Source organism: Choloepus didactylus, chromosome 2 (assembly GCF_015220235.1).
Source record: "Choloepus didactylus isolate mChoDid1 chromosome 2, mChoDid1.pri, whole genome shotgun sequence".
Taxonomy (NCBI): domain Eukaryota; kingdom Metazoa; phylum Chordata; class Mammalia; order Pilosa; family Megalonychidae; genus Choloepus; species Choloepus didactylus.
The window spans coordinates 36,254,026-36,270,214 of NC_051308.1; the positions used below are offsets into that span (position 1 = coordinate 36,254,026).

A 16,189-nucleotide genomic window follows, 5' to 3' on the forward strand; every position below is an offset into this window, starting at 1 on the left:
TAGACCTTCTCCTCTCAATCAATGGTATCATAGGAGGAAAGCTTCTTGCAAAGGGTGGGAGTGGGCATGGTCCTAATGTATTTCTTAGGCTAATGACCTGGGATGGGCCCTGGAAGCTTCCCAGCCTCCTTAATTGTCTGCTGAAAGGTAGACAGGGAAGGTGGGGAGTTCCATTTTTCACCTGGGGCACATGTTTGTTTCTAGTCTGACTCATTTCCTTCTGAAGCAGGGCCTGGCGCAAAATGTCTACCTGCTCCACCTTCTCTCTGCTGCCTTATAGCTCCCCTTCCAGTGGGTCAGGCCTCTGAGAGCTCAGAGCAGCTCTGCCCTCCAGTCCACCCCATGGAGCCCTCGGCCATGGCAGCCCTGGAAGCCAGAGTATCCAAGCAGCAGTCAGTGGCTGAAGGTCTCTGCTCCAACCAGAAGGCCATAAAATACTTGGGCCAGGACTCTGAGACTCTGAGAGAACAGTGCTTGGACTCAGGGGTCCTTTTTAAGGACCCGGAGTTTCCAGCATGTCCATCAGCCTTGGGCTTTAAGGACCTTGGCCCATCCTCCCCCGAAACTCAAGGCATCGCCTGGAAACGGCCCATGGTAAGGAGGTGGGCTCACTGTGAGCATGATGGAGGGTGGGGACCTTCACTCTGGTCAGAAAGAATCGATTGAGAAGTCATGGCTCTGGGTCCGAAGTTCCTGGATCCTGTATTTCAGAAAGCTTGCTCCCCAGCCCCTCCTTTTAGAAGTTTCTTTCAGAGGCAATGTGGTATAGAGGGAAGACGATGCTTGGGCTTTGGAATCAGACAAGTTTGATTGGAATCCTTGTGCTGCCCTTTATGTGTGGCCTTGGGTGGATCACTTAACTGCAGTGAGCCTCAACATTCTTATATGTAAAATGGAGCTGCAGGCACCTTACTGGGTTGCTATGAAGACTAGAGATAATGCTCAGAGTCCTGTGGCCAGCATGTAGGAGGCACAGAATACATAATAGTTAATAGTGCATATGCCTCCCCTAGCCAGCTCACAGTGGAACAAATGAATGCTGGGTGTAATCAGTCCTGGGGTAAATCATGATAGTGTCATTGCTGATAGGAACAGAGTTGTTTGAAGCTATGAATTGTCACTGTTCCATCAGGGCTGGTGGGTGCGGAGGTTGGGGTGGTGGGTCTCTGAATGCAGATGGGGCTTCTGGATGTTGTCACTGACACCACCCAAAGCTCAAGGGCAAGGGAGGGAGAACCATCCTTTCCAAACCTAATCCCTAAGTCATCTCTCTCAGCCTTTTAATCTTGGGTCAGTGTGACCCTTGTCAAGTGACTTGACCTCTGAACCTCAGGGATAAGAATCCCCTCTGCACAGTGTGCTTGTGAGAACTGACCTAATCCATATGAAGTCCTCTGTACAATGTCAGGCACATGACGAAGTCTCAAAAGAGGGGACTGTTAAATGGACACACTCAGTCCCTGGACCAGAACTCTTTTTCCCTTTTAGGTCACAATGGAGAAATCAAGTCATGGTACCTGTTTTCTTGGTAGTGGTTGAAAAGGGAGGATAAGGAGAGACTAATTCTTTGGAAATGTTCAAAATCACCATTTAACTTCAGCTTGCTCTATCCCTTCTGTTTTCAACCTCATCATTTTGCCCGACAGTTTCTACTTCTGTGAAAAAGTACTTTACCTGCCTCCTTCCTGCCCACCATGCCCCATCTTGCTGCACCCTATCCCCACCCTGAAACTCTGGGTTACCCTGGGGTGTTGGCAAAGTTGAGGTTGGGAATCATGCTTTTATACTCAACCTCAGAGCGGACAGCCACATTTCCTTTCAACAGACAGTGTGTTGAGCCTCTGTTTGGTGCTGGCAGTTGGCTATGCACTGTTTGGGAAGGTGTTGTGAGAGAATGTGGTCTCAGCTCTGATGGAGATGATGGGGAGACAGAAGTGTGAATAAAGTGCTGACAACCAGGGCAAATGAAGTAAGTGCTAAACAGGGATGGTAACAATGAGTCAAAGAACCTGGGATGTAACCATCATTTGGATGGAAACACTTCATGGGGGTGGAAAGCATTCCAGCTGAACTGAAGGATTCCAAAGGCCTGGAGTGGATGGGGGAGAAAGGATTTCTCTTAGTGATCAAAGTCAGGTATCAGTTAACTTTTGCCTAGTTTTTTTTTTTTTTTTTTTTTTTTAATCTTCATTTTATTGAGATATATTCACATATCACGCAGTCATACAAAACAAATCGTACTTTTGATTGTTTACAGTACCATTACATAGTGGTACATTCATCACCCAAATCAATCCCTGGCACCTTCATTAGCACACACACAAAAATAACAAGAATAATAATTAGAGTGAAAAAGAGCAATTGAAGTAAAAAAGAACACTGGGTACCTTTGTCTGTTCGTTTCCTTCCCCTATTTTTCTACTCATCCATCCATAAACTAGACAAAGTGGAGTGTGGTCCTTATGGCTTTCCCAATCCCATTGTCACCCCTCATAAGCTACATTTTTATACAACTGTCTTCGAGATTCATGGGTTCTGGGTTGTAGTTTGATAGTTTCAGGTATCCACCACCAGCTACCCCAATTCTTTAGAACCTAAAAAGGGTTGTCTAAAGTGTGCATAAGAGTGCCCACCAGAGTGACCTCTCAGCTCCTTTTGGAATCTCTCTGCCACTGAAGCTTATTTCATTTCCTTTCACATCCCCCTTTTGGTCAAGAAGATGTTCTCCGTCCCACGATGCCAGGTCTACATTCCTCCCCGGGAGTCGTATTCCATGTTGCCAGGGAGATTCACTCCCCTGGGTGTCTGATCCCACGTAGGGGGGAGGGCAGTGATTTCACCTTTCAAGTTTTGCCTAGTTTTTTTTCCTTCCTTTAAAATTCTTAAAGCTCTTACCTACTTAGTCATATTGTCCATTTTTCCCGAACTGTGTCTTCCCCATGGTCTCAGTGTCCATGTACATATGGTAATAGGTGTATGTGCTGGTTTGTGCTAGCCAAGAGGATGCTATAAAATCCATAGGACCTGATTAATGTGGAATTGAAGGACTTCTATTTTAAATTTTCAGATGCTTGTTGAATAAATAAATGCTTGTCAAAATTTGACCTCTCTGTCCTCAATCATCACTGAAGAATTATCACATGGCTCCTTTCAGCCAAGCTCATGTTCACACACCACAAAGGCACATTAGAGAACACAGCCTTATCTTCCAACATCTTAGAGATTATTAAATGAGCTTTTCAATAGGTAAAGATCCTGATCCTATCTCTATCAGGGATGTGCTTTGGAATCTGGAAATCACTGTATTCCTAAACACTTCATTTCTTTCCTCCAAGGGGCCTCTCGGGGGCCTGGAAGTAGGTTGGGGTGTCTAGAAATGCATTACAGGTACACCTGCTGCTTTTGAGGGTGTGGTGATTTGAAGTTGTATGTACCCCAGAAAAACATATTCTTAAATCTTATCCATTCTTGTGGGTGTAAAGCCATTGTAAGTAGGAACTTTTGATGAAGTTACTTCAGTTAAGGTGTGTCCCAGCTCAATCTTAATCCTGTTACTGGAGTTCTTTTTGAATGGAATGAATACAGAGAGAAAAAGCCATGGAAGCAAGAAGCTGAAATCAACAAAACACAGAAGAGAACAGAGAGACTAGTGGGATGTAGCCATGTGCCTTGCCATGTGGCAGAGGAGCCAAGCATTGCTGGCAGCTTGTCCTTAGGAAGAAAGCCTTAGCAGCTGCTTCTCTGCATCCTTATTTCCTGGCTTCTCCACTGGGCTGAGTCAACGCCCTACCCAGGACCCTGCGGTTTGAGGTGTGCCTGGTGAGAGGAGGCCCAGTCTCTGATATTGACTGCAGCCCAGTCAATGATATTCTTCTCTGAAGTGTTCATTGTTTGGCAATTAGGAAGTTTATTGATTTTAAGGAGAAATACAGAGAGATGGGAGCTAAGTGATATCAGATGAATAATAAAGACCCATGAAATATGCTGCTGAAGTTAGTGGAAACATTGCAGGGTTGAATTGTTGGAAGAAACCTGGGATAAGGATGAAGGGGGAGAGGCCACAGTTTGGGGTTTCTGTTCTTTCTCCTGCTGCTGCCCTTTGGATTAGTGAACTGGGAGTGTTCAATTCAGCAGTGATTTACTGAGTGCGGGCCATGTGCAAGTGCTAGACAGGAGCCTTCCTGGAGCTTCTGCCTAGTTGGAGAGAACAGACAGACAACAGTCAACAGGGAGGTTCAAAGCATGGGATTGGGCATCACGTGGTTCAGGATTCTTGTCCCCTTTCTGCCATTTACTAGGTGTAGGACCATGGGTACACTCCTTACATCCCTGAGACTCAGTTTCCTCATCTATAAAATGGGAATAGTATTACTACCTGCCTCAGTGGGTTATTGGGAGGCTTGAATGAAAGAATGAGTTTACACAGTGCCTGGCACAGAGTAAATGCCTAATACAATGAGACATCATTAACTATTTTCACAAGGCAGTTTGTCTAGAGGGTGAAATATGAATCTGAACAAATTGTTATGGAAGTTCAGGGGAAGGAGCAGAATTTGGCTGTGGAATGGAAGGAGGCTAATTACTGGAGACATTTGAGCTGGGCTTGATGAAGGAAAAAGGTCTTGATAGAGACCAGGTAGAACTCACCCCCAGACAGAGCGCACAGATGTGAACACTACACTGGGTTGTGGAAGTAGATTCAGAAAAAATGTATTCAGAGGAAGGTTGTGATCTGTTGTAGCTGGAAGAGAGAACATTGTGGGAAACTGGGAGAGATGAGGCTGGAAATATCAAATGGGGCCAGATCATAGAGGGATAGGAGTGCTTGGCTAAGGAATGGAGACATCATTAATGATGCTGCTGATGAAGATGGTGGCACCATTGGGTTCCTTGAAAGGGCACAGTCAGAGCCCCCGAAATACCAAAGACCATCTACATGGTGTGACGACCTGGGAGAACAGTGTTTCCAAGTAGTCATCATCATGGAGAATGTGAAGTTTTAGGTCACTTCCTACCTTGGATTCCTTACTGATACCTGTGTTTTCCTTATGTCCATTCTTTAGAGTGTCATAAGAGGCTTGAATACAGTAATTTGTGTTTATGGAGTGATTAGAGATCCTTACCTGAGTAATAGTAAAATGTTATTGCTAAAAAGATACATTTATTATTAAGGAAACAACAACAACAACAACAACAACATTGCCCTACGTTTGTGGAGGTGGGAGCCCCTCCTCTGCACAGAAGCCTGCTTCTTTTAAACCTCTTCTCCTTGGGCTGCCAGATTACTTTGTGTCTCTGATTTGAGTTCCAACAGAAAGTTAGCAATGGAGAGAAGACTTTGGCCCAATTCTTCAGGGATAATGCTAAGATGCAATCTACTCACAAAATTAAGGACTTTCTGTTGGCCCTGAAAGATTCATACAACATGTTAGTCATGGCATTTCTTAGGTTTTTTGGGGGAGGTGTGGTGGGTGAGGAACAATTTTGAATTATGCTGATGAATAACATGAGGTGAAATGAGCATTCCACTTCCCTGTAAACCACTTAGCACCATTTGGGATGCAGTGCTTCCTCTTTAAATTTTCTGTAGCTTTTACCAACTATCCTGTCCCAACCCAAACTCAAAACTTCGGCAGAACTTGGTAAACCTATTAGATAGGGTCTACTGGATTTATTTCACATGAACAGCATGATGTGGTAACTGGGTATACAGCTCAGGGGAGTGATTTTAGAAGTGTCAGCATATTTCTACAATTAGTAGTCAGTGCCGTGGGTTTGGATGATGTCACGAAGGGAGGGTTTGGGGTATGCTATTGCTGTATGACACGGGATCAGAGGAGGGACTCGCGCCCTGGGCCTAGGGGTTCCCTGATGCTCAAGGATGAGCAGAGGAAAGGAATCGATGAAGGCGACTGATAAGGAGTATTGAGAGAGGTGAGGAGACAATCAAGAGCGAGTAGGGTCCCATAAGCTCAGGAAGGAAAGAGTTTGCAGGAGGAGGGAATAGGCAATAGTATCAGACATCAAAGATCAGACAAGTAAGATTCAATAGAAAACATCTGTCGAATTTATCAAATTCTGAAAGTTCTGGTAAGTGAGGTGGGAGCAGTTTCACTGGAGTTGTGGAGGGAGATGTCAGCTTTCAGGGGACCGAAGAATGAATGGGACTGAAGGGTGAAGAGGAGAATATGTTAAGAGGGTTTTTAAGAATGGAGATTTTCCCAAACCCTTAAGCAGTGTGTTCTCTTCCCTTCCTTTTCAATGAAGCAAACTTTCCCTTCTTTAAAAGCCTTTTTTTAAATTAAAAAAATGTTTTTTTGGTCCCTTCCTTTTTATGTGTTATTTTTAGATTCTCTCCACCTTTTATTCACCAAGAGATGACTGGAGACTGGAAGCTCCTAGGATGTTGGATGGGGATTGCAGCTGCTCACTTGTAGAACTCCTAGTTTGGCTGATGCCACTCTCTCTTTAAATTATCACCAAATATGGCAAAAGATGGAAATAAACAAACAAAACTAAAGGTCCATCACTAGAAGCCTGGCTAAATAACTTGTGGTACTTATAATGAAATTATAAATATCTATATGTGCTGATAAGAAAAGATGTACAAGACATGTGATTTAAAAAAAGGATATAATATAAATATACTTTTATAAGCAAAGATAGTTTCCAGAAGGATACATGAGAAATGTTAACAGTGGGGAATATGGTGGTGGAAAGGATTTTTTTGTCTTTTACACCATTATTTACTGTTAGATTTTTACCATGTGCCTGTATTACTTTTTCAGTAAAAAACAAGCTAATGAAAAAAAATTTAAAACTTTTTATTGTGTTAACATATACACAACTCACATTTTCCCATTTTAACTGCTTTCAACTGTACAATTCAGTAGTATTAATTACATTCACAGTATCACACTACCATCAAACTTTTTTTTAAATACTTAAATAAAAAAGCCAGTCCAAACAAGTTGTTTCTGCCTATTTAGGTAGGAGCAGGCAGCCTCATATCCCACCCCAGACTGCCAGTTGGAAGGTTCCCATCTCATGCAGCAGAATCCTGGAGCCTGCAGTTCACTGTTCCACCCAGACCCTGTGCCTCTGTCCTCAGCCCCTCACTTTGGCTTCCTGGTCCTTTTTGATCTACCATTTTTTCATCTCTATAAAGTGAGATGAAATGTTTCTTACTTTTTGTGGTCAGACAGTCCTTGATGTAGCACAACCTGGGATGCCTCTGATTAAATGTATTCCGGCTTATTTTTTGTCCCTGAAATCCTCACTCTTTCCCTCTGAAAGTTTGTGTGGTGGCTGGGCAGAACCAGCTCTGCTTTCAGAACCAGTCCATAGACTGCTCCTAAATTCAGCCTTTCTAGTGGACATGTATCATCTCACATCTAATAAGTCTTTCAGCCATAATCCCTATTGGACATTTCTTATTTTTCTCACTTTGTGTATGTTGTCTACATTCCATTATTATGAAGTAGGCTTTTCTCTGATTTTTTTTGTGAGTGTCATAGACTCATGTAGAATGAAAACACTTTGAGGTCGAGAACCATTTTTTTTCTCTTCTATCTTCATTTTACCAGGCTCCTCCCACCCCTGCCCACCACAGTGCAAATAGTACCATATGTAGGATAGGTACTCAATAAATCCTTGCTGGGTAAGCAAATAAAGAAGGAATGCCTAAAGAATGCTTCATGTGCCGCAGATGAGACATGAGACTGCTTTAGGCAGATGCCAGTTTGATGAAGGGGAGAGGAGGAAGTTGAGTTCTCCTCTCTGGATATGGCACTTCCTGACACCTCAGTTTTTCCATCAGCAAATGGGATGATTATCATTTAGTCAAGTCTTTAATGAGTGTCCTCAGGGTGCATAGCATTTTGCTAGAGTGCTAAACATTATTCTGATCTCCCTGTGTAGAGAAGCGGTGTTGACTGGATGGATGACATCATATTGCATCACATATTTTCTCAGTTTGCCTTTCTCTCCCCTGCGCCACCTTTTCACACCCTTACACCCACACATTATGTATAGTAATGAAAACATGAACGGTGATGGCGCCCTGGGCTCTGCTCCTGCTTTATCACTCCCTCTCTGTGTGGTTCTGGGCAGGTGTCTTTGCTTCTCTGGGCATTAGAATCCTCAGCAATAGAATGAGGCATGTGCAAGAGATGTTCTCCTTACTCTCTTCCAGGTTGGGAAGTCTGTAGCTCAGTATTGTGCTGTCTGTGCTGTCTGTACTTTGACCTGCCACCTTTGCTGGGCAACTTGTGACTTATCTTTTGTCCCAAATTACTTTCAGGAACTGTGTCCCAGCCCTCAGTTTATCGTTGGTGGAGCTACGTGCACAGACATTTGTCAGGGTGGTCTGGGTGAGTAACTGCGGACAGTCCTGTTTGTTTGGGAGCAGGTGTGTGTATGTAAAATGAGCAACATCGGGTTCAGCTGTTAGACTTGACCATTCACAATATTGTGCTGTTGAATTATGTACGTGAGTATCTATATGGGTTTGTGTTTTTGAGAATGTGTTCTTCACTATGGGTCTCAAATGCTGAAACTATCTTTTGGCTCCATCAGCAAGAGATTTTCTGCAGGCTCATTTAACCCTTTTAATGCTAGAGTAAGGAGCCAGGGTTATAGGCATATGGTAGATAACCGTGCTGTACTTTTTAATGGTCATTACCTCCAAGCAGACATAATTTGCCCGAAGGAATGACCATGTCTATATAATTACAGGCTGTCACAATAGATGTTTTTATAATCAGTAAGAACACAAGACTCTTATCTTTCTGGCCAAGGTTTGTTTCATAGGCCCAGAATCCCAGAATCAAGAAACTTCATTTCCCAGCATCTCATATTCCCTCAAATCAAGTAGAGTTAAATTTCAGAAATAATTCATTTTATTTTGGGGGCAAGTTCTACTTTCAGTTGCCACAAATCAAGATTCTCCTTGATAGCGGACATACTTTGTTGATTTCACAGCAGGGCCTCATATATGGGCATTTCTGCATAGAATTGGACTTAATTTTATGGGGTGTGGTCCTGAATTGAATTTGCTGGACTTCAGACTGCTGCAAAATAGAGAACTGGAAATGAACGCAAAGAAGAAACAAACCAACTTTGTGGAAAACAGCAAAACAAACACAATGCTCAGCATCTGTATGGACCCTACTAAAAATAAATATTTGAGGACGTTCCCCCTTTTCCTTTCCCCCATGTCCCAGCCAGGAAAACCTTCTCTCTCCAGGTTGCTTGAGATCTTCATGACTTTAAAAATCACATGGCACTTTATCTTAAAAATGCTTCCGATTTTCTCTCCTTTAATGAGTATAGCAAATATGCCTCAGCTGGAGCTCATGGGGTATAAGTATAAAGCTGTGACAATGATTTGGGGTGCCACAAGGTGCATGTACCCTGTTCCCTGATAGCCACAGCATCCGTTTCCTAAGCCTTTGTGTGAGGGCCCACAGAGGGGTGGCGCTCTGACCTTTTCTTGTTCTGGGTAAGTGTGTGGTGCCTTTTCACTTCAAGCTAAATGTTTAACCTAATTTGCATGCATCTCAGGGAAACACAACTTAGAATCCATGCCTGTAACAGCTACTCATTATAGATGTTTTAACTTTGGAAAAGGGATTTATTAAGTGCCTTTTAATTGATTGACACGGATGGATTTTCCTTTGAATAGTTTTAATCAAGAAGAGAGTGTTTCCAAAAAGGGGCCTGAGTGTTACCATGGTGAGGGTGTGCTGCTGATTTAGATGGAGCCGAAAGAGCAGGAAACCAACCCAACTAACTCTCTGAATCTGACTCACATCCAAACAAGTGGGGCACCTGCTGTGGTGGCTGCTCTGGGTCAGCCAAGTTGTGGGGTGGTGGATTTTAATGAATCCTGTGCAGCGGGGCTGCTGAGTCAGAACTCCTGAGAGGACATCTGGGCACTTGGTCTGGGGGAAGAGGCCAAGCCTCGGTGAATGGGATGTGGATGGGAAGCCAGTGGCTGGGGCTTAACAACCTGTGTGGTCAGTGAGATCTGAGCCGGGACCGGTCCTGAAAAACCGATGAAGTGTGGTGAGATTAAAAGGAGAAATTCCTCCCCCAATGCACACTGTGGGCTCTCGAAGAACAAGGTGGCATCCTGCAGCGCTGGTGGAAGTAGTATTTGTTAAAGCTTTGCTGCCTTTTTAGAGCCCAACACAGCATGGTGGGGTCTGCTCTAGATTTTTTTTTGTTTGTTTTCCTTCTTTTATATAAGTGATATATATAATGGAAACGATATCTTCGTCATGAAGTAATTATGTTATTACTTAAAAATTATTTTGAATATACATCGTTCAAAAATTAAAACAACCAGCTAAAAGGTATACAGTGAAAAGTTTGATTTCCACCCCATCTCCGTCTACCCCACTGCTCACTGTCCTGTAACCACTTTGTGTGTGTTCTGGTTTGCTAATGCTGCTGTTTTGCAAAACACCAGAAATGGATTGGGTTTTATAAAGGGGGTTTATTTGGTTACAAAATTACAGTCTTAAGGCCATAAAGTATCCAAGGTAAGGCATCAGCAATAGGGTAACTTCACTGAAGAAAGGCCATTGGCGTCTGGAAAACCTCTGTCAGCTGGGAAAGCACATGACTAGTGTCTGCTTGCCTCAGGTTGCATTTCAAAAATGGCATTCTCCAAAATGTCAGTGCCAGCTTCCAGCCGCTGTCTTCAAAATGTGTCTCTCAGCTGCAGCAGCACTGAGTTCCTTCTGTTTGTCAGCTCTTTTATATGGCTCCAGTGATTTAATTAAGACCCACCTGAATGGGTGGGGTAACATCTTCATGGAAATTATTCAATCAAAGGTCTTGTTCACAGTTAATTAAGTCACATCTCCATAGAAACACTCACTCAATAGGCTCCAACCTAATCAACAATAATACGTCTGCCCCAACAAGATTGCAACAAAGAACATGGCATTTTGGGGGACATAATACATCCAAACTGGCATTGTGTGTGTGTGTGTGTGTGTGTGTGTGTGTGTGTGTGTGTATCCTTTCAGTGTTTCTTTTTGCCAATGCAAGCAATTCTAAATTTTTTTATTTTCATCCCTTTCTTGAACTAAAGGTAGCCCACTGTAAATGCTGTTCAACAACTGCAATTTTATTTCAAGTAATAAAATTTCTTGGAGATCTTTCCATTTTAGTACAAAAAGAGTTTTGTCCTTTTCTTTTTTTAAAACATTTTATTGTGGTAACATCTATAGAGCATAAAAGTTGTCATTCTAACTATTTTTAAGTGTATACTTCAGTGGCATTAATGCCATTCACAATGTTGTGCCACCATCTCCACCATCCATTTCCAAAACTTCTCATTGCCCCAAACAGTGACTCTGGGCCCATTAGGTAAAGACACCCCTCTGCCCCCTCCCTCAGGCCCCTGGAAACCTCTAATATACTTTCTGCCTCTATGAATTTATCTACTGTAGCTGTTCCACATAAGTGGAATCATATGATATTTGTCCTTTTGTGTCTGGCTTATTTAACTGAGTATAGTGTTTTCAAAGTTCATCCATGTTGAAGCATATATCAGAACTTCGTTCCTTTTTATGGCTGAATAGTATTCCATACTATGGATATACCACATTTTGTTCTAACCATTCGTTCACCTGTCGATGGACACTTAGGTCATTTCCTCCTTTGGGCTGTTGTGGATCATGCTGCTATGAATTTGGCTGTACAGATACCTGTTCAAGCCCCTGCATTCAATTCTTTGAGGTATATACCTAGGAATGGGATGGCTGGGTCATATGGTAGTTCTATGTTTATGTTTTTGAGAAGCTGCCAAACTGTTTTCCACAGTGGCTGTGTGTACTGTACTCCATTGTGTGGATGTAACACAGTGGACTTAACCAGCCTCTGACAGATGTGTTGTTTTCACTCTTTTGCTATTATAAAAAATGCTGCGGTGAATATCCTTGTCCTTGCATCATATTATCTGTGTGAGGGTATTTGTCAGCAGGTCTGGCATATGGCTGCTTCAGTCCTGATGGGGTGTCCTTTCTCCCTGCGTCCTTACTGTTCTTGCTAAGCTGGACCTTCATCCTAAAAGTGTGAGCCTCTCGGATCCCATCGGAGTTTCTCTTCATGTATAGTCCTATTGGCTTTGTTTGGAGAACTGATTACTGGGTAGGGAACTGATAGGCTAAGGATCCAATTACTAGCAATTCTTGCTGCAAAATATGACTTCTCCTTGGGCAGGCCAGTTTCTGTAGGCTGAAAGTATGGTTTGGCCTCCATACAAGTAAATAAACGGGGTGTGTTAGATAAGTTTTGTTCAGGCATGAGTTATAGTGCTTTTGGCCATGAGTTCAATGTAAATGAATCAACAATATATATTAAGTAAACAGAAACACACATAATACCAGGTATGTATCAATCAGTTCCTGAGAATATTGTGAACAGAGGCTCACAGGAACCTCACCTTGTATTTCCTCCATGAGCAGTGGTTCGGTATTTGCAAAATTAGTGTTTGCAGCAAAATAATGAGAATCCTTTCTCTCTGGGATCTACCATTAGCAGTGCCTAACCCAGCACACTCTGGTGGATAGAGCACACACAGGTAGACCTGGGTCTTCATGGCCTGCTTGTGGACTCACCACCTCAGTTTCCACAGCTGTAAATTGGGGGTATGATCAAACACAGCTTGCAACGGGTAGAGAGTTGACACTTGCTCCCTGTCATCCAGGAAGTGGGTGCTACCAAGGGCAGCAATGGATGTTAAATACCCTGGGAGTCCTAACTGTGTGCTCCATGGACTGTCCCCCACATCTCCTTATCCGTTGTGCCTTGTGCATATCAGGGCTTAATGAATGCTTGTTCACCTTTTGAACGAAGCTGTCTGCCCTATGTCATTAGTAAATAATTTGAAAACAGGTATAATCTAAATCTAAGGCTACCCATGTGTTTTTCTTCCTTTCTTACTCTCTATCATTCTTGACAATTAGGCTGGACCAGAATTTAGAATAAAAATCCCATCCTGAAGTTGTCTATGTGTCTTTATTGTCAAAGGGTTTCCAAGTTTCATGTAAGCCAGCTTACCCGCTTGTCTGTCCCCAGCTTGCTGACACTTCTGGGTAGGAGCATAGAGGTGCTTGAGGGTGCTTGCTGATCCTCAACAATGGAAGTCTGTCCCTGGGATAGACCATGAATGAAACTGACCCAAGCCCCTGCTAGTGCTGTGGTTAAAACAAAGGAACACAAAGAGAACCTATTCCTTACTGCTTGCTGGGTCCGTTGGTCCCCAGTGGGCCTCTGTTTGGACGTGCCTCATAGCCCAGCCCAGCTCTCCGAGGTTTAACAGGACCTGCCACCGCTCCCTATTGCATAGGCTGCATTTGGTCCTTAGCCTAGTTCCACCCTCATTTCCCTTCCTAGGGAAACGCTAGGAAGTTGCATTATTTATGCCTATGATTTTAAAAATGCAACAGGACTTAAAATTTCTTTGGGTACAGAAGGACCACAGGCCACATAAAGAGAGATGTTACTCTATAATGGTAGAAGACCTGAAAAATTAAATATGACACTTGCTGTTTTCAGGAATAGGGAGAAGGAGATTTTCTTCTTTAACAAATGAAGAAAGGAGACTTCTAGCATTTAGATAGAAATTAGAATGCCTTCTAAATATCAAATGTTACAATGTTTATCTAAAAAAATTATTTTGATAACATATATACAACATAACATTTCCTATTTTAACCACTTTTAAGTATAGAACTCTGGAGTTAATTACCTTCTCAATGTTGTGCTACCTTCACCACTAATACAAAACTTTTCCATCACTCCAGACAGAAACTCTGTACTCATGATGTTTATCCAAAATTTTAATCTAAAAATTATTTTAAACTAAAATTATTTTACTTTATTGATGTTTTATTTTCCATATGTAACAGGATTAGTGAGATGAGATTTCCTTGAAGAGTTTGAAGTGTTGGGGTTTCCCTCTCTCTATCCTGCCTTCTCCATCTGTTTTTCACTCTCAGTTTTATATCTGCATGTGTGTGCTTGTGTTTGCTTATCTCTTCTACCTCCCTTTCTCTATTGACCTGATTTTTCAATCCATCTCAGGGGAGTTGAGGTCTTTTTCATCTTTTGTTGTATTTATTGAATAGAGTTTTATATTCTATATTCTTGTTTTGAAAAGGGAATTACCGAACCATGTCACCTGTCTCTAAAGACCAAGAACCAACAGCAATGATCTAAATTCATCCCCACTCTCTCATGTGCCCCTTGCATTGATTTTCCTCTGAAAGTCAGCAACCCCCAACCAAGAAGGGCCTGCACTCCTGGTACATGAGCTGGGTGCACACTGCTTGTCAGCAGTTAGGAGTTGTGTCAGCATCTTTAACAGCACTTTTCTTGACACCTTTTGATCCGTAGCATCCTTGGAGAACTGGGGCGAAGTAAATCAATTTACTAGGACGGAATGGTTACTTTTAATGAGCAATCAGGAGAAGCCTCAGAGAACTGAGGGCCAAAGCTGCTCACTGATTCTGGGGAGTGCAGGGTCAGGCCTCCACGAGGCAGGAAAATTGCAGCTGACTGTTCCATCTGGCCCAGCCCATGTGACGTGGGGGAGGTTTGTGTTTGCTAACGGGGTGTTTTCCTGTCTGCAGTGGCTCCCCTTCTATTTCCCTCTGCCTTGGTTCCGATGCCCAGTGCCCTCATGCTCAGTCCTCCCATCACCACTGGCCTGTCTACTCTGAGGAAAGGGCCTGGGGCATCTATTTACACTTTAATATGAATTTGAGTTAGTGGGTTACAGGAGGATTTGCATCTTGAGTATTATTTAGAGAATATGAAAGTATTCATTCTATGTTATGTCTTAAGTTTCACTAATCCCTAACTGAAATATATCATTTCCTTCCATTATGAAGGCAGGCAATGAAGCACAGTAAATAGAAATCACTAATTACTTTCATATCATATTACAGTTGTTGCAAATATCTTAAAATACCATTTCTGCTTATCACTACTTCAAAATTATGCTGTTTAAGTTCCTCTCTAAATCTTTTATATACATTAATAAGGAAGCACAAATATTACAATTTTTAACATAATTTGATAACTGTTTTTCAATATGGTTTCCTTTATAGTTCTATTTTTCATTTTGTGCATTTGGAAACATTATTCTGAGAAAGGATCCTAGGCTTCACTGAACTGCCAAAGGGGTCAATGCACAGAAAATATTAAGAAGCCTGCAGTTCAGGAACAGGAGCCTTCATCTGGCAGGTGGAGATTTCCTTTTTGCGGGAAGGGAACTTTGTTAGCGCTCTCCAGTTTGACCTGCTCTGGGTGTCGTTACCATCCCTCACTTTGTACAAGAAAAGCAAAAAGTGCAGGTGAGCTTCTGAGTCCCCAGGGAGCTGTCCCCTTACCCTTGAGGTTATTTAACTGTATCCGGGGGTGATGGATGGTCCCGGGCTGGATGGTGGAGCTCTATCTTGGAAGAGCAGCCTGAGGTTTGGGTCTGAAAACCAGGTCCCAGGCTTGGCTGCTTCCCATGCAGAAGGGTTGTTTTTGCTGAAATACTTCTGTCATAGGGGACAATGATTTTAACATATCCACAAACCCAACAGCACCCACCCTGTTGGGGTCCAGTACTATGCCTAAGAGTTCACCTGGCGGTGAGAAGACCGTGCCCTACCCATTGCCTCGAGGCTTTGGTTCCCACTTTTGTGGACACCATCGAAGACATGGCCCAGAAGTCTTGGGCTCCTTCAGCTCTGACTTATTAGGTGTATACTGCTGCCCCCTCAGGACAGTTCAAGGGCATAACTAAATGAGACCCCGGTGCCATCTGCAGACTGTGTGGCTGAACTAGCCCTGGCGGTGTAATGCCCAGGTCCCCAAGGCTAAGGGGAGCCCATGTGTGCTGACTCCTGGAGACTTCGCTGAAAAGGAGAAGGTGGAGGTTGAGGCTGGTGCAGGAGCAGGGAGGACAAGGTGACAGGTTGTGCTCAGGCCTCCATCAAGTTCAAAGCAGCCCATGGGAGCATCCGGGGCTGTGGCTTGGAGGCAGGCCCTGTCAGTTCTTCAATAAGCTGACTCCCAGCATCCACGGAATAAAAAGTGGGTCTTCCCTTTCCCTCCTCTGCTCCCTCCTCCTCCCAGAAGAGACTGGTCCTCATAGGAGCAAACCCATGCGACCGTC

At 43.2% G+C, this 16,189-nt stretch overlaps 1 protein-coding gene across 1 annotated transcript in view; it reads left to right on the forward strand.

Moving 5' to 3' along the window:
• The first annotated feature begins 357 nt into the window (after positions 1-357).
• The window catches only part of LOC119511420 (calpain-8-like), an 81,077-nt gene continuing 65,245 nt past the window's right edge, over positions 358-16,189 (forward strand). Inside the window, 2 exon segments of the mRNA XM_037805795.1 lie at positions 358-594; positions 8,303-8,372. Coding sequence (XP_037661723.1) covers positions 358-594; positions 8,303-8,372 — 307 coding nt within the window.